This window comes from Carcharodon carcharias, chromosome 26 (genome assembly GCF_017639515.1).
Source record: "Carcharodon carcharias isolate sCarCar2 chromosome 26, sCarCar2.pri, whole genome shotgun sequence".
In the NCBI taxonomy this organism is placed as follows: domain Eukaryota; kingdom Metazoa; phylum Chordata; class Chondrichthyes; order Lamniformes; family Lamnidae; genus Carcharodon; species Carcharodon carcharias.
Genome location: NC_054492.1, coordinates 21,248,760 through 21,274,197, shown reverse-complemented (window position 1 = coordinate 21,274,197; position 25,438 = coordinate 21,248,760). Strand labels below are relative to the sequence as shown.

At 45.3% G+C, this 25,438-nt stretch overlaps 2 protein-coding genes across 4 annotated transcripts; one reads left to right on the top strand and one right to left on the bottom strand.

The window, feature by feature from the left end:
* Positions 1-368: 368 nt before the first annotated feature.
* spata5l1 (spermatogenesis associated 5-like 1) lies at positions 369-15,602 on the bottom strand. 2 transcript variants are annotated; one of them, XM_041174713.1, is made up of 8 exons: positions 14,445-15,602; positions 13,396-13,581; positions 12,616-12,774; positions 12,240-12,449; positions 11,392-11,622; positions 5,395-5,529; positions 4,830-4,952; positions 369-679 (listed from the first exon to the last, which is right to left on the bottom strand). In XM_041174713.1, the coding sequence occupies exons 1-8, from the start codon at positions 15,600-15,602 to the stop codon at positions 521-523; spliced, it is 2,361 nt and encodes a 786-aa protein (XP_041030647.1). In that variant the 3' UTR covers positions 369-520. The 2 variants fall into 2 exon arrangements, 1 of the variants encoding a protein (XP_041030647.1); XR_005941414.1 differs by lacking the exon at positions 369-679 and having other exon boundaries at positions 5,395-5,531; positions 11,393-11,622.
* On the top strand, positions 15,567-25,438 carry arpin (actin related protein 2/3 complex inhibitor). 2 transcript variants are annotated; one of them, XM_041174714.1, is made up of 6 exons: positions 15,567-15,700; positions 15,773-15,848; positions 19,438-19,570; positions 20,271-20,477; positions 24,295-24,458; positions 25,260-25,438. In XM_041174714.1, the coding sequence occupies exons 1-6, from the start codon at positions 15,609-15,611 to the stop codon at positions 25,266-25,268; spliced, it is 681 nt and encodes a 226-aa protein (XP_041030648.1). In that variant the 5' UTR covers positions 15,567-15,608; the 3' UTR covers positions 25,269-25,438. The 2 variants fall into 2 exon arrangements, with proteins under 2 accessions (XP_041030648.1, XP_041030649.1); XM_041174715.1 differs by lacking the exons at positions 15,567-15,700; positions 15,773-15,848 and adding an exon at positions 19,259-19,353.

Below are 25,438 nucleotides of genomic sequence, written 5' to 3'. Positions count from 1 at the left end.
CATTGTGAAACACATATTTTGCTTGCCATATAAACTGCTGCATGTAGCAGGAACCATTAATACAGTGCACAAAGTAACTGAACCAGACAGAAAAGACACAGCAATGAAATGTTTCTGGTAGTCTTCATTCTCCCATCGCCATCTCCGTGTAACTCTGCATGCCATAAATCTCCACTTATAACAGGGTCAGCACACATCGTCAGGGGATAGAATACACAATGAAGCCACCACGGCTTTACATCTTTAGGCTCTGCCCAACACGGTGATTGCTGCTCTTCATAATCAAACATTCTTCAAATTTACATTAAATAATTAATCACATCAGGTTAGCACTTCTGTTATAATAGATCATATTTGAGCTGCAGATATTTGTTAATCATATTTATTGATTTTTAATTTTGAGTTTGGAAGGATAAAGTTTGTGTTCATACGAAATACAAGTTTATGATAAATTTCAGTTCTGATTCTTTCATCTGGAGCCAAGTTGTTAGTTACTGTCCTTTGCCATTGCCAGGATTGGTCAGGTTGTCTCTTGGGTCACTGTTGAGAACAAATTGTAGTAGAAATCCAGCTGTTGGCCAGTCAACGAGGGCTTTAAATTCTGAAGGGATCTGAGAAAATGATCCTGTTTCACAGCAGCAGCACCAAGTCCATTTTCCTGCAGAGCCAATAAGGCAGCCTATAGGGGAACAATGGGCAGGTGATAACAAGATAGCTACAAGGTGTGTGGAGACGTCTGACACTTGTCCTGTCCCTGGTTGGTGAGTAGAGTTTAAAGTTAGTTAAGGCTGACACCGTCAACATATTCACAATAGACACAGAGGATGGGGTAGAGGAACCCCTTGGAGGGGAGAGTGATCCTGAGTAACATTGAGGCAAGGTGAGAATGGAAACAAGAATGGGAGTCAGGTGAGGGAGTTGGGGTGCAAAGGTGGTGTTGTGGATGTGAATGAGATCTGGGGGAAGGGCAAGGTCAGGGGACAGCTGGACAGTGGACAGCTTCCTAAAGACAAGTTACAGCTTGTGATCAGTATTACTGATGACACAAGCCTGGGAAATGTCTTGCCTTTGCCACTCTAAACCCTAATTTTCCAGAGACACACAAGGAAAAGTGGAGAAGAATTTCACTACAAGGCCGGACTTTATAAAAATATACATTAACAGAAAGTGCTGGAAATACTCAACAGATCCAGCAGCACCTGTGGAGGAGAAATAGAGTTAACATTCCAGCCACAGGTGACTTCTCACCTCGCCACAAATGCTGACAGAACCAATGAGTATTTCAGGTCTGCTTTTATTTTAGATTTTCAGCATTCACAGAATTTTGGTTTTGATAAAAACAAGGCTGTTGGTGGAATTCTAAAGAACTTAATTGGCTCTGAAATACTTTGGGTGTCCTGAGGATGTGAAAGGCGCTATAGAAATGCACATTATTTCTTACCAACAAAGTGCCAGTGATCAGAGCAATTCTGAAAGATTTTGTGGCTTCAGTCCCACTGCTCACATCAGGTGAGGAATCCAATTATGTAAAAACACAAAAAGCTAATTTACCACGAGTATGTGTGTGAATGAAACAATATGGCTGTTTACAGCGAGAGAGAAACAGCGTGGTCATTTAAAGTACAAGAGACACAGCGTGGTCATTTACAGTGAGAAAGAGAAAGAAACAGCAGGGCCATTTACAGTGAGAGTGTGAGAGAAACAGCAGGGCCATTTACAGTGAGAGTGAGAAAGAAACAGCGTGGTCATTTACAAGGACCGAGTGTGAGAGCAGTGGGGCCTTTAGCAGTGAGAGAAGAGTGTGAGACCATTACAGAGCGTGAGAGGCAAAAGAGCACAGAGCAGCTGATTGGCGAGTATTTCTAGTCTTTAAAGTAAAAGTAAGGTCTTTAGTTGGTGTTTAGATAGTTACTTAGTGTAAAGAGCAGGGATACTAGAGTAATTAATTAATAAATTTAATAAAATACAATAGCGATGGCAGGATGGGTGATGTGTTGCTGCTGCAGCATGTGGGCGCTGCTGGACACCAAGGTGATCCAGAGTGAACACATTTGTACCAAGTGTTTGCAGCTCGAGGAACTTCGGATCCGAGTTGAGGAGCTGCAGTCCGAGCTGCAGACTTTGTGCCACATCATGAAGGGGGAACGTTACCTGGACACTTTGCTCCAGGAGGCGTTCGCACCCCTCAGACTAGATAATTCAAATATGGTCTGTGATCAGGAACAGGAGGGTGTGACTGCAGGTGAAGCAGGTGTGGGGACCTAGAGGGGATTGTTCGAGGAGCCTTGCCCCCTGCAGTTGCAAGGTTCTTGAAAGCTGTGTGGAATTGAGCAGGGAGGGTGAGTGAACTGACCATGGAACCGTGATACAAGGAGCCATTCAAGTTGTGGGGGGGCAGGGTGGGGAGAAAGAGAGGAGGAAATGGGAGCATAGTAGTGGTAGGGGACAGATGCTGTTCTCTACAGCTGTGAGCATTAGTCCCGAAGGCTGTGTTGCCTGCCCAGTGCCAGGGATAAGGACATCTCCTCAGGGCTGGAGAGGAATTTGAAGTGGGAAGCAGTTGCCGTCATCCATGTTGGCACCAACGACATTGATAGGACTAGAAAGGAGGTTCTGTTGAAAGAATTTGAACAGTTAGGCACTAAATTAAAAAGCAGAGCCTCCAAGATAATAATCTCCGGATTGCTACCTGAGTGATGGGCAACTGGCAAAGGGTAAATAAAGTCAAGGAGTTAAATGCATGGCTCAGAGATTGGTGTGGGAGGAATGGGTTCAGTTCATGGGGCACTGGCACCAGTACTGGGGTAGAAGGGAGCTGTTCCAGTGGGATGGGCTTCACCTGAACCGTGCTGGAACCAGTGTCCTGGCAAATTGAATAACTAGGGCTGTAGTAGGGGTTTTAAACTAAACAAGAGGTGGGGGAAGGGTTCTGGAAAAGGTATATGCAGGCTTACAAAGGAAAAGGATATGGCAGCCTTGCAGGGCAGCTATTTAGATAATGGATACCCAGAGTGTGACAGGAAGGGACAGAGTATACAAACATAAGAAAAAGCAGCAAATAGGATCATAGGAGGAAAAAAAAGGTAAAAAGGCAAAATTAATGGCTCTACACTTAAACGTACGTAGTATTCAGAATAAAATAAATGAACTAATGGCACAAATTGAGGTTAATGGGTATGATCTTATAGCCATTACGGAGATGTGGTTACAAGATCAAAGCTGGGAACTAAATAATCAGAGTTATGTGACTTTTCAAAAGGAAAGGCAGGAAGGAAAGGGTGGTGGGGTAGCTTTGTTACTACGAGATGGAATAAGTATGATAGCAAGAAAGGACCTTGGATAGGAAGATGTGGAATCCATATGGGTGGAAGTAAGAAATAACAAGGGGAAGAACACTGGTGGGAGTAGTCTATAGGCCCCCTGACAGTAGCTATACTGTAGGACAGAGAATAAGTCAGGAGATAATGAGGGCATGTAAAAAAGGCAGTATATTAATCATGGGTGACTTTAATCTTCACGTAGATTGGGAAAATCACATTGGCAGAGGTAGCCACAAGCAAGAATTCATAGAGTGTATTCGTGACAGTTTCTTAGAAAAATATGTTGTGAACCTAACTAGGAATCAGGCTATTTTGGATCTGGTAATGTGTAATGAAGCTGGTTTAATAAATGATCTCAGAGTAAAGGATCCCCTAGGAAACAGTGACCATAATATGGTAGAATTTAGCATTTAGTTTGAGTGTGAGAAACTTGGGTTGGAAACAACTGTGCTAAAGTTAAATAAGGGTAATTACAATGGAATGAGGGCAGAGTTGGCTGGAGTAGACTGGGAAAGAAGTTTACCAGAAAAGACGGTTGATGAGCAATGGCAGATGATTAAGAAAATAGTTCATGACTCTCAACAAAGATAAATCCCAGTGAGAAAGAAGGATTCAAGGAAGGGGATAAACCAACCATGGTTAACCAAAGAAGTTAAGGACAGTATCAAATTGAAAGAAAAAACATACATTGTGGCAAAGATTAGTGGTAAGCCAGAGGATTGGGAAGTTTTAAAAATCAACAAAAGATGACTAAAAAAAAATAAAGAGGGAGAAAATAATATAAAAAGAGACAGTAAGAGCTTCGTTAAATATATAAAAAGGAAGAGAAAGGTCAAAGTGAACACAGGCCCCTTAGAGAATGAGGCTGGGGAAATAATAATGGGGAACCATGAAATGGCAGAGGAGTTGAATAAATACTTTGCTTCAGTCTTCACGGTACTAATAGCATTCCAAATATACTAAATAATCATGGGGCAAAAAAGGGGGGCGTGGGAGGAAATAAATACAATAACTATCACTAGAAATCAAGGGTTATGGGGAAAGGCAGGGAAGTGGAGTTGAGGATTATCAGATCAGCCATGACCTCATTGAATGTTGGAGCAGACTCGATGGACCGAATGGCCTACTTCTGCTCCTACGTCTTATGGTCTCATCAGCAGTTCAGGTCCACTTACAATGTGTGACTACACCAACTATTATCCAAGGTGCCTGTTCTGCCTTTTTTGCTGGTATAATAGAACAGCAGTCTGGACGAGCATCATCTCAAAGACAGAATAAATTAATGTAAGTTCCATTATTCCACCAAACTCCAAAACTCTTACTTTCTGCATTTCTATACTATGTACCTTTCTCAGTTTTAAACCCGGTGACAGAGTTACATACGATACCGTGACATCTGAAATCTGTCTACCATTAACTGCTAGCAGGGCAGAGAGTGAATAAACTCAGGCCTGTGCTTGATTCTTAGTGCAGGAATGCCAGTTCCACACACACACACACTTCACTCACCTCTTTGCATAAATTCTGTATATCTGCTCCAGTAAACCCTGTGGTCTCAGCTGCCAGTTCTTCCAATGACACATCATCCAGTGGAGTTTTGGAAGTGCAAATCCTCAGTATGGAAAGTCTTGCCTATATGTAATAAATGTCATTAGTGAGCAGAGCAAATACAGCAGTGGTTTCTTCAGGTAACACAAAGTGAACATTGTATAAGCAACATCACCAAAAAAACAATTACCTGGTCATTATCACATTGCTGTTTGTGGGAGTTTGCTGTGTGCAAATTGGCTGCCACGTTTCCTACATTACAACAGTAACTACACTTCATTGGCTAAAAAGTGATTTTGGATGTCCTGAGGTGTTGAAAGACACCATTTAAATGTAACCTTTTCTTTAAGCATCTTTATGTAGGAATATGAAGATGACATCAATACAAATGAAACCAACAATCAAACCACTGACTACAGTGAAGTTTGGGTCAACACTCACTAACTGGGACACTAGTCGCACAGCTCACAGCACCAAGATGCACCATACAGAAAGTCTGTCATCTACTTCATGAACCCACGCTTACCTCTTCATCCGGAGATGGAACAAAGATTATTTGGTCAAATCTCCCAGGTCGCAGCAAAGCATCATCTAAGAGGTCTGGTCGATTTGTAGCAGCGACCACGATCACTGTTTTGTTACGAACCTCCTGAAATTCCAACTAAACAATTGGAAAAATACAATGTTTCATTAACCTCAAAATGATTATTAGTGTGAATTCTGTTGGGATGTTAATGATTTAAACCCAAGTTTAGAAATTAGGAATGGAAACACAAATCAATACGCCGAATGGCTGAAATTTAGCTTGTGTCAGGAGTCAATAACAAACCTGGTGGATGGAAGTTTCCTGTTTTCTGATTTACATTAGAAATGATTAATATGTTCACCCAACCAGGAGTTATCAGCTTCATCTTCAAATCATCTAGGTGTAACATATAGATTAGCCAATGAGAAAGCAACTCTGCTCTCATTGGCAGCTAACAATGTCATCACCCACATAACATTGCAGAGTTTTCATCCAAAGCTGCTGGAAATTGCCATGATTGAGTTTTCATTATTTTGGAACAGCTTATGCAATATACAAATCCAATGCAGGACTGTGAACCTCTTGCCACACTCTGCTCCATGTAATTATTTCATTAGCACATAACTTCAACTTAGTTTAGATGGAACATAATGTTTTAACCATTTACTGACTGCCTGTTGGCAGACAGGATAATGTGTTGTCACACATGGTCCCTGGCTCTGTTAAACTGGGAAAAGGATGAGTCTTGAGGCAGGTATAAGGGATAAGTTTCAGGCCAGAGGAAGCTCAGTCATGGAAAAGTACCTTTTTGTTGTTATAGAAGTTGTTGGGAAGAGGGTCTAAATTATAACAACGCCCAATACATTTCAGATGTAACAGTGTTTATTTTTGTGATATTGCTTAGTGGAAAAGTGTCAGGAAGGACCTGATCAGAATAGCCCTGCTGCTTTTGAGTAGTGCATGGGATCTGTAATATATATTTCTACAGAAACTCTTGGCTTAATGTTTCACCCAAAGGTCACAGGCCTGGGCAACGCTGCTCTCACCCAGGTTAGATAATACTCAGGTCTTGAAATCAGATTTGAACCCAGGTTTTTGACCCAGGAATGTTATTTTTTTATTATTCATTCACGGCTGGGCCAGCGTTTATCGCCCATTCCTAGTTGCTCTTGAGAAGGTGGTGGTGAGCTGCCTTCTTGAACCACTGCAGTTCATGTGGTCTAGGTACACCCACAGTGCTGTTAGGGAGGGGGTTCCAGGATTTTGACCCAGCGACAGTGAAGGAACGGCTGATATATTTCCAAGTCAGGATGGTGAGTGGCTTGGAGGGGAGCTACCAGGTACAGGCATTCACACCTATCTGCTGGCCTTGTCCTTCCAGATGGTAGTGATTGTGGGTTTGGAAGGTGCTGGCTAAGGAGCCTTAGTGAATTCCTGCAGACGGTACACACTGCTGCCACTGTGCGTTAGTGGTGGAGGGAGTGAATGTTTGTGGATGTGGTGCCAATCAAACAGGCTGCTTTGTCCTGGACAGTGTCAAGCTTCTTGAGTGTTGTGGGAAGTGCACTCATCTAGGCAAGTGGGGAGTGTTCCATCACACTCCTGACTTGTGCCTTGTAGATGGTGGACAGGCTTTGGGGAGTCAGGTGGTGAGTTACTCGTTGCACTATTCCTAGCCTCCGACCTCAATTTCTGGTCAATGGTACCCCAGGATGTGGATGGTGGGGTATTCAGTGATGGTAATGCCATTGAACATCAAGGGGCAATGGTTAGATTCTCTCTCTTGTTGGAGATGGTCATTGCCTGACACTTATGTGGCACGAATGTTACTTGCCACTTGTCAGCCCAAGCCTGGATATCGTCCAGGTCTTGCTGCATTTGGACATGGACTCCTTCAGTATTTGAGGAGTCGCGAATGGTGCTGAACATTGTGTAAGCATCAGTGAACATCCCCACTTCTGACCTTATGATGGAAGGAAGGTCATTGATGAAGCAGCTATAATGGTTGGGCTGAGGACACTACCCTGAGGAACTCCTACAGTGATGCCCTGGAGCCAAGATGACTGCCCTCCAACAACCACAACCATCTTCCTTTATGCTCGGTATGACTCCAATCAGCGGAGAGTTCCCCCCACCCCGATTCCCATTGACTCAAGTTTTGCTAGGGCTTCTTGATGCCACACTCGGTCAAATGCTGCCTTGATGTCAAGGGCAGTCACTCTCATCTCACCTTGCGAGATCAGCTCTTTTGTCCATGCTTGAACCAAGGCTGTAATGAGATCAGGAGCTGAGTGGCCCTGACGGAACCCAAAATGGGCATCAGTGAGCAGGTTATTGCTAAGCAAGTGCCACTTGATAGCACTGTTGATGACCCCTTCCATTACTTCCATTCTAACGAGACCTGCAGGCACCAAATACTGCAGGCACTCCTGGACACTGCACAAAGGTCATTTCTGACAGTTAGCAGGATAAGTTAGACCCAGATCCTGAATGCAAAAAGAGCACGTGCTAATTTACTCTGTAACTGATTTGACAGAAATGAGTTCTGAGTTAATTGAAGTGAGACCAGATCCCAGAATGCACTTCAACTTACCAGCCCCAAAATAATTGTTGCAATGAATTAATTGCCCCAAACCTTTTAAAAAAATAAAAACACTGTAAAACTGCAATAAAATGACAATTTAAAGGTGAATTATTAAAGCGTCATTGCACAGTTCCATTGACTTCTGATTCACTCTCATTTCTAAAGTCAGTTCCAAAAAAAATGAAATAATCCTTTCAGAATGAAACATTTTCATCTATTAATTCTTTGTTCCTTTAAAGTGAACGTGTGCTTAATCTAAGGAACATAGGAAACAAGAGGAGGAACAGGCTATTTGGCCCCTCAAACCTCCTCCACCATTCAACTAGATCAAGGTTGATCCCCTACCTCAACTCGATCTCCCCTCACGATTCCCAAATCCCTTGATATATTTAATGTCTAGAAATCTATTGATCTCCGTCTTGAATATGCTCAATGATTGAGCCTCCACAGGCCTCTAGAGTAGAAAATTCCAAAGATTCACCACCCCCTGAGTGAAGAAGTGTCTTCTCATCTCAGTCCTAAATGGCCTGCCCCTTATTATGAGACAATGCCCCCTGCCAGGGGAAACATCCTTCCTGCATCTACCCTGTCGAGTCTTGTTAGAATTATGCATGCTTCAATGATATCACCTCTCATTCTTCTGGATTCTAGGCCCACTCTGCTCAAAATCTTGACATAGGACATCAATCTGAATGAACCTTCGCTGCACTCCCTCTATGGCAGGCTGATCCTCCCTTAGGTAAGACCACCAAAAACTGGACACAATACTCCAGGTGTGGTCTCACCAAAGCGCTCCACAAGTGCCGCAAGACTTCTCTACTCCTGTATTCAAATCCTCTTGCAATGAAGGTTAACATACCATTGCTTCCTACACCTGCATGTTAGCTTTCAGTGACTCATGAACAAGGACACCCAGGTTCCTTTGGTTATCAACACTTCCCAATCTGCCACATTTAAGAAATATTCTGCTTTTCCTTTTTTCTTACCAAAGTGGATAACTTCACATTTTTTCCACAGTATATTCCATCTGCCATGATTTTTCCCACTCACAGCCTGTTCAAAGCCCCTTGAAGCCTCTTTGCATCTTCCTCCTAAGTCTCATTCTCACCGTGTGGCATCAGCAAACTTGGAAATATCACATTTGGCCCCCACATCCAAATCATTCATATAGATTTTGAATAGCTGGGGTCCAAGCACTGATCCTTGCAGTATCCCATTCGTCGCAGCCTGCCAACCTGAAAATGACCCGTCTATTCCTATTGTTTTCTGCCTGTTAACCAATTCTCAATCAATGCCATATATTACCCCCATCTCACGTGCTCAAATTTTGCTTCCAAGCTCTCATGTGGGGCCTTATTGGAAGCCTTCTGAAAATCCAAACACACCACATTCACTGGTTCTCCTTTATCTAATCTGCTAGTTACATTCTCAAGAAACTCCAACAGGTTTGTCAAACATGATTTCCCTTTCATAAATCCATGTTCACTCTGCTCAATGCTACTATTATTTTCTACGTGTCCAGTTAGTACATCCTCTAGAATTCTCTTTATTGAAATCAGGCTACCAGGTTTGTAGTTCTCCGTTTTCTCTCCCTCCTTTCTTAAATAGTGGGGTTACATTTGCTATCTTCCAATCTGCAGAAACCATTCCAGAATCTACAGAATTCTGAAAGATGACCACCAGTGCACCTGCTATCTCTACAGCCAACTCTTTCAACACTCTGGGATGTAAAGGTAAATGGGATTAGGTAGGTAGGTCAGCTGTTTCTCATGTGTCAGTGCAGACTCGATGAACCGAAGGGCCTCATCTGCACTGAGAGATTCTGTGATGTGGATCATCAGATCCAGGGGATTTATCAATTTGCAGTCCCATTAATTTCTCCAGTACTACTTTTTAACTAATAATTTCTTTCAGCTCATCATCCTTGCTAGTCCCTTGGTTCTCTAGTATTTCTGGCAGGTTTTTTGTAATCTTCTTCCATGCAGACAGACACGGAGTATTTGTTTAGCTTCTCTGGCATTTCCTTAACCTCCATAATAAATTCTCCTTTCTCTGCCTGTAATGGGCCCACATTTGTCTTTGCTAATCTTTCCCTGTTTCCCAATTGGATAGCTCTACCAGCACCAGCACAGGCTCAGTGGGCAGAATGGCCTCCTATAAGACCATAAGACACAGGAGCAGAAATTAGGCCATTCGGCCCATCGAGTCTGCTCCGCCATTCAATCATGGCTGATAAGTTCCTCAATCTCATTCTCCCGCCTTCTCCCCGTAACCTTTGATCCCCTTACCAATCAAGAACCTATCTATCTTGGTCTTAAATACACTCAATGACCTGGCCTCCACAGCCTTCTGTGGCAATGAATTCCATAGATTCACCACTCTCTGGCTAAACAAATTTCTCCTCATCTCTGTTCTAAAAGGTCTTCCCTTTACTCTGAGGCTGCGCTCTCGGGTCCTAGTCTCTCCTACTAATGGAAACATCTTCCCCACGTCCACTCTATCCAGGCCTTTCAGTATTCTGTAAGTTTCAATCAGATCCCCCCTCATCCTTCTAAACTCCATCGAATATAGACCCAGAGTCCTCAAACGTTCCTCATATGTTAAGCCTTTCATTCCTGGGATCATTCTCGTGAACCTCCTCTGGACCATCTCCAGGGTCAGAACATCCTTCCTGAGATACAGGGCCCAAAATTGCTCACAATATTCTAAATCTGGTCTGATCAGAGCCTTACAAAGCCTCAGCAGCACATCCCTGCTCTTATACTCTAGTCCTCTCGAAATAAATGCCAACATTGCATTTGCCTTCCTAACTACCGACTCAACCTGCAAGTTAACCTTGAGAGAATCCTGGACTAGGACTCCCAAGTCCCTTTGCACTCCAGATTTCTGAATTAAAAGCCTCCTGTGCTGTATCATTCCACTTCCCTCTTCGCACTCTCTCAGTTCAGCTGAAACAATTTTCTAAACTGACCTTTTGCAAGCTGTTTTTCCTATTTAGTCCACATCTATATAAACTGAGAAATCTGAAGCAAGTTTTAGTCTTAGCCACACAGCTGAAGAGTAACCCAAGGAAAGCAGCTCCAAGCATCACGGTGACATTTCCGCGAGTGGGAGTGACCTGCTCATTGATCTGCAATCAGCCAGCGTTCTGTGCAGCTGTGTTGAGCAGTTTATTTATTTGATCAAAACCTTTTAAGAATCAGCACTTTCCTGATTTCCTGTTTTCTCTCCACAGATGCTGCCAGACCACCAATTTTTCCAGCACAGTTTTTATTTCAGATCTCCAGCATCCACAGTACTTTACCTATCCTTTAATATTTGATAAATTACTTATGTTAACCACTAGAAAATTAAGGTGTAATGTTGATTACTGAGCTCACACAGGTTTGATCTTAACCAATTTGATCTTTCACCTTTTTTGTCTGTTCCGAATGTTCTCCTTCTGGTGCAAATATTTTCCTCTTAGTGCCTCTCCCCTCAGCCAGTGGTCGTCCAATTCCATCCATCTCATTAAGAAGAACAGAGAGCACTCGCTCTTTAACACTACGGTCGTTTGTTCCATCAAGCGAGCGTGATCCAAGCATGGAATCGATTTCATCCAGGAACAGGATTGATGGAGCTGCAGCTCGAGCTTGGTGAAAAACCTGTACATTAACAGAATATGTGTGTATGAGGGCGTCGGTGTAAGGGGATAAGACAATGGGGATGCGAGCAAGTTTGTCATTATTTTTACATAATTATTACCAAGATTTTATCCTTTAATAAAAACAGCAAGTGCTGGAAAACCTCAGCAGATCTGGCAGCTTCTGTGGAGAGAGAAACAGAGTTAACGTTCATCCAATGAAGAGTCACATTGGACTCAAAGCGTTATCTATGTTTTCTCTCCACAGATGCTGCCAGACCACCAATTTTTCCAGCACAGTTTTTATTTCAGATCTCCAGCATCCACAGTACTTTACCTATCCTTTAATATTTGATAAATTACTTATGTTAACCACTAGAAAATTAAGGTGTAATGTTGATTACTGAGCTCACACAGACTGCAGTAAAATCTGAATCAAAGCCTTACCAAAGAAAGTGGGACTTTGTTCTTGTTGTATAATAGAAATAGACATATAAGGAAGAAGAGTGTAGCAGTGGCTCAAATAAGGGAAAGTCTGATTATAAGATTGGATATAATGGAACCAATGTGTCACCACACAACTTTGGCTGGTGTCTCATCTCTAAGTGCAATGACTATTAACTTGCTGCTAATACACACCTGAACCAGGGCCTTTTCAGAATCACCTACAAATGGTGAGAAGAGATCAGCCCCACTGACCGACAGAAAAGAACATCGGCAACTGGTGGCTGCAGCTTTCACCAGCGTGGTCTTTGCACATCCTGGTGGTCCGTACAGGAGAATTCCACGGATGGGGGTCACACCCATCCTCACAAATGCCTCTGGGTACATCACTGGCCATTCAATACTCTGCAGAAAGAATGCTAACAATTACAATCTACGCTTTAGATCTGTCACACACTCTTACAACCTATCAAGAGTGGGGAGCTGGGAGGGGGTGAGGGAGGCTGTTGGGGAGAAAGAGATGGGAATGAGAGAATAATTTGCATCTTTGAGCCACTGCTACACTCTTTACCTGTCTGAGTTTCAGTTTGACTTGATCCAGGCCTCCAATCTGGTCCCATTGAACAGGTTTGAAGTCAGTCAGCCCAATGCTGCTTCTAAGACAGGAAGGCTGCACAATCTTCAGGGCTTCACGGAAATCTGCAAAGGTGATTTCCTTGTCCAATGGCTCCTTCCTCAAAGAAACCAACCTTAATAATTACACACAGGAATTTTAAACATGAAAACAATTCTCTAAGTGTATCTGGTTAAAGCAAAACAACAGCAGTACCTAGAAGTAGGGGGAGCCCACAGGCACCTGGGGCAAGGTGGGGGCATTGCAGGGACTCAGGTAGCTCCCTGTTCTGATCTCAGCTGTCAGGAGTAATACAATAAGCCAAGGTATTTAAACGGTTGTGAAAAACCAGCCAGGATTCCTGCGCTGACCATGCAGAGACCCAGTCAGACCTAGCCTTGGGTATCTGTGGGAGTAAGCAGAGTGAGCCCTAGGAAGTAGGCATTTATTAAAAAAAAAATGTTCTCTTACATTTTCCATCATCTGGAGTGATAGCCCATTAAATCAGCCAGCTGGGCTCCCAAGCTGGCTACTGGTTATATAGAATGTGGCTGGGTTCTGGGGCTCAGTGAGCTATTGTTTACTCTTATGGATAGGAGAACTTTCTGATTTGCTCAAACAAATTTTCCCACTCACCACTCCAGGCCTCACATGCACCTGGTTCTAACAGCAGTGTTTCAGAATGTCCCAGGTAGCTGCTCTAAGAGCTATGGTCTCTCTGCTCATCATTCCTCGTACCTTGGAGCTGCGTCTCAAGAGCTGTAGAGCAGCCTCACGACACAGAGCTGTCAGGTCAGCACCGACATAACCACTTGTAGCTTCTGCCAGCCAAGACAGGTCAACGTCAGCCCTCAGAGGCATTGGTGAGGTGAGTACTTCCAGAATAGATTGGCGCTGTGATATTGTCGGGACGCCGACTGTGATCTGGAGAGAAAATCAAACAGCAGACTCAGTAACTTAGATTCAAAGTGAAATTTTCTAATTACTTTTTTTTAGGATTTTATTGTATAAAAGACAAGAATGGAGTTTATAAAAAAAAAGGTGCAGGGGGCCACAGGGGGAAGAGTAGCTATAGTGCTATAACCAGGGAAAGAGATGAATCTACTATCCAGAAAACGCCACATGCAATGAATGAACGTATATGAATAGGTCACTGCGCTGGCCAGGGGATGTGATTGATAGCTGGGATTTTCAATTCCTTCCCTGTGGTGTCACCATCATCAGGACAGGGGAGGAACAGCAACCATTTCAATTCATATTGTGCCAAATGGGACAAAATAAATTGTGCTCAAAGTCTTCAAAAGTATTCAGGAATATTGCTGTGCTCAAACCAATAGTCAGCGAAACTCCCTGCATGCAGCAGGTTCATAGCTAGGCACTGTTCACCCAGTTATCATGGAGGTCCACAATTTGGATGGAGAATCTTATCTCTTAAAAAAAATACCAGCTGCACAGTTTTAGCATTTTCTATTTCTATCTAATCTTTCTGGCTGTTTCTCTCTCCCTATTTGGTACGAGTGTGGGAATTTTAATGTTCTATCACATCAAGCTATGGGTCAGCGCCCTAATGCAATATGGCAAAACAGGTGGGCATGAATGTTTGGTTCAGTGGGAGAGAGCAAAATCTCAGTCTCACTACCTGTGTAAAGCTGGGTGGACAGACTGGTTAAAGAGAGGGGCAGGAGAGCCGGGTGGGTCCAATGCCCAGGCCACAGCTGTAAAACAATAGGACGGTGACAGGAATAAACCCCAGAGCCCAGTGTCAATGTTAAACAAATTCTGGGCACCTCTCTGTCAAAACGGCCCGGCCTCCTTAACGCGGGCTCCAATGCTTCGGGCTTGCTGCTCGCTGCCACCACCAGCAGCTGTGTCCGGGGGTCCAGGCCATCCATCAGGGTGAGAAGCTGGGCCACCAGCCGGTCCTCAGGCCGGTTCCCCGCCACCGCTCTCCGGGGGAAAAGCGAGTCCATGTCATCGATGAAGAGGAGGCAGGGTCTGGCCTGGGCCCGGGCCTGGGCCTCTTCAAACAGTCGCCTCAGATTCTGCTCACTCTCCCCGGGCCGGGATCCCTGGATAGCGGCAGGAGAAGCCTCTAATACCGGGGCCTCCAGCTCCTGGGCCAGGGCGCGGAGCAGTGCGGTCTTTCCCACCCCCGGGGGCCCAAGCAGCAGCACTCCCCGTGGGCAGGGCAGCCCCAGGCGGCCCAGGGCCTTGGGGAACCGGAGCGGGAAGCTGAGCATCTCCCGGAGCGGGGAGGCCACCTGCTCCAGGCCGCCCAGACCCAAACCCAGACCCCGGCCCTGAAACTGTTCGGGCCTCGGCACCTCCACCACCTCCAGCCGGGTCCGGGTGCCCAGGAGGCCGGCGCTGCCCAGCTCCAGCTCCGGCTCCACAGCGGCGACTTCCAGGAGGTTCAGCCCAGGCAAGGCCGCAGGCTCCGGACCCACAACAACAAACCCCGGGCACAGGTAAACATCCCTCAGCAGCTCCTTCAGCAACTCCTCCGCCCCAGGCCGGGCCTCGCCCCCCAGGCCCCGAGCCCCAGGCCGGGCCGCCAACACCGCCCGGACGCGAACCCGCCTCAGTTTAACGCAGGAAAGCGGCTGTAAGTTTCCGAGGCCGATGCTCAGGCCCCGGCAGGGCCTTCCCACCAGCCCCGGGCTCACGCACTTGGTGTCCAGCTGCAGGAAGCCCTCGGCCCGGTCTCCCCGCGGCCAAGCCGCACACAGAGCGGCCCCGCCGGGTAAACACACCCGCACCGGGGAGCCCAGCCTGAGGCCCAGAGCAGCCAGAGCCCGGGGCCCCAGGCGGCAGCGCTGAGAACCGCGGTCCCCGGCATCGGGAGGGAGAAGCTGGAGGCCGGGCCCGGCCATGACCCCGCGCTCTGACCCCGCGTTCTGACCCCCGCAGTGGGAGGAGCCTCGGCCGCACCCTGACTCCGGCATTGAACCATGAGCCGCATTTACGACGATCAAACATTAAGGAACAAGCCGGTCATCCCGGAGCGGCTCCCGGGCCGCTGGGAACCGGAGGCGCTGCAGCGGTGAGTCCGGGGATCTGGGCCGGGTCTTGGCGGGAATCGGGCGGAGACAGTAACGATCCGCTTTGTTTACAGGGGCCCCGGGGCGGTGCTGGAAGGAGAGCTGCGCTCAGTGAGTCGCCATCAAATCAACTCGAGCGGGAGGAGCCCGGTAAGGGGGCGGGGTTCGATGTTCGGGGGTGGAGCCAAATTTTTGGGTGGGGTTTGTGGGCAGGGGAAGGTTAGTTGGCGGGGTTAGTGGGCCCGGGGAGGTTTGTGGGCGGGGTTTGTTTGCCGGGGAGGTTTGTGGGTGGGTGGGATTTGTGGGCGGGGTTTTATGGGACGGGGAGGTTTGTGGGTGGGTGGGCTTTGTGGGCCGGGGAGGTGTGTGGGTGGGGTTTGTGGGCCGGGCTGGGGAGGTTTGTGGGCCGGGCTGGGGAGGTTTGTGGGTGGGATTTGTGGGTGGTGGGCTTTGTGGGTCGAGGGGTTTGTGGGCCGGGAAGGTTTGAGGGTGGGATTTGCGGGCGGGGATTGAGGGCGTGGTTTATGGGTGGGGTGTTTGGAGCGGGTTTTGAGGGCGGGGTTAATGGATGGGGTTTGTGAGCCGGGGGTTTATGGGCGGGGTTTGTGGGAGGAGTTTGTGTGCGGGGTTAGTGAGTGGGATTTGAGAGCAAGGGGTTTGTGGGTGGGGTTTGTGAGCCGGGAGGGTTTTGCGGGCGGGGTTAGTGGTGGGGGATTTGTGGGCGGGGTTAGTGGTGGGGCTTTGTGGTGGGGCTTTGTGGGCGGGGTTAGTGGTGGGGGCGTTTGTGAGCCGGGGGTTTTGTGGGCGGGGTTTGTTGGTGGGGCTTGTGGGCGGGGTTAGTGAGGGGTTTGTGAGCAGGGGTTTGTGGGCGGGGTTAGTGGTGGGGGTTTGTGGGCGGGGTTAGTGGTGGGGGTTTGTGGGCGGGGTTAGTGGTGGGGGCGGGGGGTTTGTGGGCTCGAAACGTTAACTATTCCTCTTCACAGATGCTGTCAGACCAGCTGAGTTTTTCGAGTCACTTTTGTTTTTGTTTCAGATTTCCAGCACCCGCAGTATTTTGCTTTTATTTTACTGTCTCTCTCTGAAGTCGCTGCACTCCGTTGCCTCAGGTCCAACCCTGACTTTGTTATCAAACCCACTCACAAGGGTGTTGTTGTCTGGCGCACTGACCTCTACCTCACAGAGGCTGAGCGCCAACTTGCAGACACTTACTCCTATCTCCCCATCGACCGTGACTCCACCACCAAACATCACGCCATTGTTTCCAGGACTGTCACTGATCTCATCTCCTCTGGAAATCTTCCCCCCACAGCTTCCAACCTCATAGTCTCCCAACCCCAGACAGCCCGCTCCTACCTCCTCCCCAAAATCCACAAACAGGACTGACCCTGGCAGACCGATTGTGTCAGCCTGTTGTTGCCCAACGGAACTCATTTCTTCCTATCTGGACTCCGTTCTCTCTCCCCTTGTCCAGTCTCTTCCCACCCACATCCACGATTCATCTCTTCCCTTACATCATATCAACAATTTTCAGTTCCCTGGCCCTAACCGCCTCCATCACCCTCACTTGCTTCATCTCTGACACGTCCCTTCCTTGACTACAATGTCTTAATTTCTGGTGATAGACTGTTCACCAATATTCATTACAAGCCCACGGAATCCCACAGCTATCTTGAGTACAGCTCCTCACACCCTGCTTCCTGTAAGGACCCCATCCCATTCTCTCAGTTCCTTTGCCTCCATCGCATCTGTTCTCAGGATGCCACTTTCCAAAACAGCGTTTCTGACATGAGTTCCTTCTTCCTTAACCGAGGTTTCCCACCCACTGTGGTTGACAGGGCCCTCAACCGTGTCCGACACATCTCTCGCGCCTCTTCCCTCACACCTTCCTCTCCCTACCAGAACCATGATAGGCTTATCCCCCTTGTTCCCACTTTTCACTCCAACAGCCTCTACATTCAAAGAATCATTGTCTGCCATTTCCGCCAACTCCAGCATGATGCCACCACCAAACACACCTTCCCTTCAACCCCCACCCCCCATCGGCATTCCGTAGGGACCGTTCCCTCTGGGACATCCTGGTCCACTCCTCCACCACCCCCAACATCTCATCCCCCTCCCACGACACCTTCCCATGCAATCGTAGAAGGTGCAACATCTGCCCCTTTACCTCCTCCCTCCTCACCGTCCAAGGATCCAAACACTCCTTTCAGGTGAAGCACTGCTTCACTTGCACCTCCTTCAATTTGGTCTACTGCTTTCGCTGCCCTCAATGTGGTCTCCTCTACATTGGAGAGACTAAACACAGACTGGGTGACTGCTTTGTGGAACACTTTCGGTCTGTCCGCAAGCATGACCCAGACCTTCCTGTCGCTTGCCATTTCAACACCCGACTCTGCTCTCATGCCCACATGTCCATCCTTGGCCTGCTGCAATGTTCCAGTGAAGCCCAACGCAAACTGGAGGAACAACACCTCATCTCCTGATCAGGAACTTTACATCCTTCCGGGCTTAACATTGACTTTAACAACGTCAGACCATGAATTCTTTCCTCCATCCTCACCGTTTTTTTTATCCCCCTTTTTTCAATATTCATTTCAATTTTTTATGTTTTATTTTTTATCCATTTATTTTTATTTTTATTTATTTTCATTTTCATTCATTGTTTTATCACCATCTTTTATACTATTTTCAATCTTTTTTCCCACCACTGTCCCCACCCCCCACCCCCCACCCCCCACCCCCCACCCCATCCCCACATCTGTCAGTTGTTCATGTTGTTCTTTCCAGAGTGCTTACTCTTGTTCTGCTATTATCACATTCTGTTTTCTGACCTTAATGCCACCATCAGCACCTCCTTTAGCCCTTACCACTACCATTAACACCCTTTTGTTCATATCGTCTTTGGCAATCTCTCCTTTGCCCCCACCCATTGCTGGCCTTCTATCCAGCTTCACCTGCTCCCCCCCTCTTAAACAGTACAAATTGCATCATATTTTTACTTCTCTTGAACTCTGAAGAAGAGTCGTACGGACTCAAAACTTTTATTCTGTTTTTCTCTCCACAGATGCTGTCAGACCTGCTGAGTTTTTCCAGCATTTTCTGTTTCAGTTTCAGATTTCCAGCATTCGCAGTATTTTGCTTTTATATTTGGATATTGAAGGTGTTGGTTTGTGGGTGGGGTTTGTACTTTGAGGGGGGAGGGGTGGGGCTTTTGGTTTTGGTGATTGGGGGTGTGTTTAAGGATTGGGGAGGGGTTTGGGGTCGGGGCCTGGAATTGGGGTGGGGTTTGGTAGGGTGGGGCCCAGTGGTGGGGGAGGAGCTTGGGATTTGTGGGTGTAGTTTAGAGATTGGGGCAGGGCCTGGGGATTGTACGCGGTGTTTGTGGATTGGAGTGTGATTTGGGGGCAGGGTTCAGATTTGGGTGTGGCTAGCAGATTAAGGCAGGGTATGTTGTCTGGAGCGTTTGATGTTTTGTGGTGGTGCCTGGCTTTGGGGGTGGGACCAGTACCTTGTGGGTGGGGTTTGGATATTGAAGTTGAGGTTTGGAGGCGGGGTTTGTGGTTTGTGGGTGGGGCCTGGGTCTGGGGTCAAAGCTCTGTGGCTGGACATTGAACATTGAAGTTTCTGCAAGGATTTCTTCAAGTTGAAATAAAAGGCAATTTAATTCTGTTGATTTGGTTTCATTAAGAAAAATGTTTATATTAATTTTTATGTTTTAAAAATTCTTTGTACTTCCCAGGAACGTTACTTTATTCTTTATATTCAACCGACAAGAATTCACAAGCGAAAGTTTGATTTGGATGGGGTGGAGACAGAACCAAATTTCAGTGAAACTAAAAAGGTCAACACTGGCTACTTGATGTCTTCCTTCAGTGAGTAATTATAGTTGGATCGGAGCAGCCATGAGCTTTTTCAATGTTGGAATGGACCAAAGGAGCCAATGCCGCCACCCCCCCCCACCTTGTTCCTGTATACCAGGTTCGAGGGGGCTGAATGGGTCTCATTTTATTCCTGTTCCTGTGTCACAGGCTCGAGGGGGCTGGATGGGCCTCATTTTATTCCTGTTCCTGTGTAACAGGCTTGAGGGGGCTGAATGGGCCTTCGCCTGTTCATATGAGTAAGGATGATGTTTGGAGGAAGTGGACATTTGGAATTTTCGTTGTTCTAGATTTAGCGTTGGTAAGGTCCTCAGTTGAGATGGGGGGTGTGGTACGGTGATGGAGATTCCATTCCTTTCAGAGTTGGACTTTTCTTCTTTAAAGAAGACAAGTACAGATGTTCAAGGGCCCATCCTAATTGATTCATGCAGAAATTGGGGGATTGCTGGCAATAGATGCCAGCCTTTGCAGCGGGGGAGGGGGTGGCAGTATTAAACAATGGAGTTGTTCCTCTTCAGAGTTGGGCTCTGTCAAAGCTAAAGAACTGGAAACAGAAATGATGAAACCTGAGTGAGCAGGAAGTGATGTGAGATCAGTCGCAGAACAAGGAGAATTGAAAATAGTCTCGAGGTCAACCACTTATGGGCTTACAGGCCAGTTCCTCAATCTTATCTTGTTTTCCATTGTTTGGTAGAAGTGGAAGCAAAGGGACAAACAGATAAGATTTCAGTGGAAGAGCTGAAGAGGCTGATTAATAAACCAGAACTGGTGAGAATCTCAGAGAAGCACACACCTGACCAGAGCTTGGCATTTTGGATCTTGGAGAGAGAGATGGAAAACATTGAGCTAGAGGTTGGAGATGGAATACGACTGAAAACCAGGGGGGACAGTCCTTTTATTTGTAAGTTATGTTATGTTGATTCAGTTGTATTATGTGAATGCTCCTGGAATAATTGGCTTTGCTGAGGCTGACCATTTTTGCAGCTGTAAATCATTTGCTGGCTTTCTTATAAGTGAAAAAACTAGAATTTCTATGGTGCCTTTCACATTCTCAGGATTTCCCAAAGCGCTTCATGGCCAATGATTTGCATTGGAAGTGTAGTCACTGTTGGAATGTAGGAAACAAGGCAGCCAATCTGTGCACAGCAGGATCCCACCAACCCTCCTGCCCACTCATTCTTACCCAGCCACTTGCTGAAGACCTTTAAAAACCTACATGACTATGGCAGGTGATGTTGTGAAAAGGCTGTGTGTTGTCCACACTGCTCCTCTTTGCCATTTCTTCCGTGGATGGTTGCACTGAAGCAGTCAGGATGGAAAGACCTGTAGGACACAGAAAGGTGAGTGTGCAATTCAGTGGCCACGTCCTCAGCATGGCTGCTGGCTGGGAGGTCTGGGCCAATATCTATTTACGTGCAATGTGGATTGGAAACAGCTTTGAACTGATTCTATTAATTACTCTGTAGGAATGTCTCTGTACAATCAGGAACTGGTTCTGTTTTCAATATAATCAACTAAACTGATATTCCCATTGTTGTTACAATTTAGGCTTCTGCCTAATTCTTAATTCATATAGAAGAGATATCCCACTCATTGCATTGCCTGTGACCTGAAACTTGTCTCCTGCCGATAGAGGGAGTAGTTTGATGTGGGATTAGCAATTATCCTTTAATCACAGAAATTGCATGGGTATCAGTGTGCACTCTGGTCTCACAAAGTCATGAAACTACACACTGTCAATCAGATCACTTATGATAGAAGTATTAGTTGCGTTTATTTACAAGAAGAAAGATTATACGGAAATAGAGAGAGAAAGAAAGACTTACATCTATAAGCACTTTTCACAATCTCTGGGTGTCTAAAAGTACTTTACAGCCAATAAGATACTTCTTCAAGTGTAGCCGCTGTCGTGATGTTGGAAATGCAGCAGCCAATATACACACAGGAAGATCTTACAAACAGCAAGATGATAATGACCAGATAATCTGTTTTTCGTGATGTTCTTTGAGGGATAAATATTAACCAGGCTGGTACAGAAAGATCTGGGAGCCCTGAAACATGAATCACAAAATGTTAGTATGCAGCTAAAGCAAGTAATTATAAGGGCAAATGGAATGTTGGTGTTTATTGCAAGGGGAATGGAATATAAAAGTAAGGAAGTTTTACTGCAGCTTTACAGGGCTTTGGTGAGACCACATCTGGAGAACTGTGTACAGTTTTGGTCTCCTTATTTAAAAAAGATATAATTGCGTTAGAAGCATTAGAAGCAGTTCAGAGAAGGTTCGCTGCACTTGTTACAGGAATGAAGGAGCTGTCTTATGGAGAAAGGTTGAACAGGGCCTATACCTATTGGAGCTCAGAAGAATGAGAGGTGATCTTATTGAAACATATAAAACCAAACGACGTAGGAGCAGAAGTAGGCAATTCGGCCCATCGAATCTGCTCCACCATTCAATGAGATCATGGCTGATCTGATAATCCTCAACTCCACTTTCCTGCCTTTTCCCCATAACCCTTGATTACCTTACTGATTAAAAATCTGTCTATCTCAGCCCTAAATATACTTAGCGACCCAGCCTCTACAGCCCTTTGCGGTAAAGAATTCTACAGATTGACTACCCTCTGAGAGAAGAAATTCCTCCTCATCTCTGTCTTAAATGGGTGACCTCTTACTCTGAAATTATGCCCTCTAGTCCTAGACTCTCCCACAAGGGGATACAACCTCTCAGCATCTACCCTGCGAAACTCCCTAAGAATCTTATATGTTTCAGTAAGGTTGCCTCTCATTCTTCCAAACTCCAATGTGTCCATACCCAACCTACTCAACCTCTCCTCAGAAGAAAATCCCTCCATATCTGGGATCAATCTAGTGAACCTTCTCTGGACTGCCTCCAATGCCAGTATACCTTTCCTTAGATAAGGGGAACAAAACTGTTCACAGTATTCTAGGTGTGGTCAAACTAGTGCCTTGTATAGTTTTAGCAAGACTTCCCCCTATTTTTATACTCCATTCCCTTTGAAATAAAGGCCAACATTCCATTTGCCTTCCCTATTACCTGTTGAACTTGTATGTTAGCTTTTTGGGATCTATGCACAAGGACTCCCAAATCCCTCTGTGCTGCAGCATTCTGTGGTCTTTCTCCTATTAAATAATATTCAGCTCCTCTATTCTTCCTGCACAATATCATTTTTTCACATTATATTCCATCTGCCAAGTTTTTGCCCCCTCACTCAACCTGTCTAGATCCCTTTGCAGACTCTTTGTGTCATCCTCACCACTTGCCTTCTTTGAAGATTACTACTTGGATTCTTGGAATATTACTACCAGTGCATCCACTATCTCTGCACTTACTTCCTTTAATATCCTAGGATGCAACCCATCAGTTCCAGGGGTTTTACTGGCCTTTAGCTCCATTAGTTTCCCTAGTACTTATTCTCTAGTGATAGTTACTGTATTGATTGCCTCTCCTCCACCCTCCTTTTGCCCCTTAATTATTGAGTTTTTTTGGAATGCTATTAGTGTCTTCTACTGTGAATACTGATGCAAAGTATTTATTCAACTCCTCTGCCATTTCCTGGTCCCCCATTATTATTTCCCCAGCCTCATTCTCGAAGGGGCCCATGTTCACTTTGCTCTCTCTCTTCCTTTTTATATATTTAAAGAAACTCCTACTGTCCATTTTTACATTACTTGCTAGTTTACCCTCAAAGTTTATTTTTTCCCTCTTTATTACTTATTTGGTCATCTTTTGTTGATTTTTAAAAGTTTCCCAATATTTTGGCTTACCACTAATCTTTGCCACATTATATGTTTTTTCTTTCAATTTGATATTATCCTTAACTTCCTTGGTTAACCATGGTTGGTTTATCCCCTTCCTACAATCCTCCTTCCTCACTGGGATTTATCTTTGTTGTGACTCATGAACTATTTAGATCCTGAGGGGACACGACAGGGCAGATACCTGGAATATGCTTTCTCTTGTGGGGGAGACTAAAACTAAGGGATACAGTTTAAAAGTAAGAGATCTCCCTTTTAAGACAGAGATGAGGAGAAACTTTTTCTCCCAAAGGGTGGTTGATGTGTGGAATTCTCTTCCCTAAAAAGTAGTGGAGGCTAGGTCTTTGAATTTATTTAAGGCAAAGTTAGACAGATTTTTGTTAAGCAAGAGAGTCAATGGTTATGGGGGGCTGACAGGGAAGTGGAGTTGAGACCATAACAAAATCAGTCATGATCTCATTAAATGGTGGAACAGGCACGAAGGGCTGAATGGCCTGCTGCTGCTATGTTCCTGTGACTCTAGGGATAAATCTGCTTTTCTTTGAAATGGTGCCATGGGATCATTTACAACCACCCAAACAACTGGATGGGGCCTCGGTTTAATGTCTCATGCAAAAGGCAGCACTTCAGAGAGTGCAGCACGACCGCACTGCTGTCAGCCTTGATATTTGTTCATAGTCCCTAGAGTGGGACTTGACTTTGGAACCTTGTGATTCAGAGCTGAGCGAGCTACTAACTAAGCCGCAGCTGACACTCAACTGATTATTTGCTATATTCCATCATTATCATCAAGGTAAAGCAGTAACCCAGTGTCCCTTTATCCTTCAGCTGATGGGTGGGTCATTGAGTGATCTTTCCATAAGCTAAGCTTGACTCTTATCTTTTGACAGATTGAGTGTAGCCAGCTCTTACTGTAGTAATACAGGCTCTTGTTTTTTAGGTTCACTGGCCAAAATGGATGCTGGAACTGTGACTAAATGCAACTTTGCAGGAGATGAAAAGGTGGGAGCTTCTTGGACTGACAAGGTATTTGCTGCAAAGTCTAAAAATGAGCAAGAAGCCAAAGCTAGCACCCAAGGAGAGGGAGCTGAAGAGGATGAGTGGGTAAGATATGGACGGAGAGAGTTCCCTTCTGTTGGGAAATTTAATAGATATTTGGAGATGCTTAACTTGAGAATCATATTCATTGTGCAGGAACTGATTGTCAAGTGCCATAGTCACTTGGATTGAAGCAACAAATGTACCAAAAGTCGACAGAATACATTAAAAAATTAGTCAATATTAACCAATAACCATTTTTACAAAATAAGGAAAGGATAGAAATTGGCCCTGGTCACTAGCTGAACTATCAAAATGCAAGTTGTTTGTGGCAATTTGTAAAATTATTTAAAGATTGCGTTTTGAAGGTGTCTTTAAAATTCAGAATATATGAAGGTCACAGTTATAAATATGATTTAGTTTTTGTTTGAACACTTTAGGACGACCAGGATATTGTGGGGAGAAGTTCCACTTTAGGAGTGATGCAAAAAGTGGATCAGGGGCCAATGCTACGTGGGCCTATCAGGTGTTGTGCGTAACGGTAGCTGATCTGATACCATTTGCTTAAGAGAGTTCGAATCTGAAATTTTTTTTCTAATCAATGAAAAGATTTAATCAAAATCACAGGAAATGATTCTTTGATCAGAGACAGATTTATGACTCTTGGTTTATACCTGTTTCCTTTTACCTTGTTCAGTTCCATGAAGTAGTTCATTTATCTTCTGGTGTTCTGATGAAGGCTGGATCCTAAAAATGAGCCGGATTTATTTGACTGACCTCTGTGTGTCTAGTATTTTCTGTTTTCATATTTGAAGAGCAACCTGTTTATTCAACAGTTTTAATTTAGTGAATATTTTTCTCCTCCAGGGTGATTGAGATTCCAGAAAGTCAATGAAATGGAGAAGTGCCGGCACTTTTGGAGATTATTGAACAGGATGAGAGGGTTGAGAACGAGGTGCTTTTCATTCAGCTTCCTCTTTTGATGATCTCTATTTTTAAGCTTTTGAACAAAACTTTACTGAAAATAAAACCAATACATAACTTTA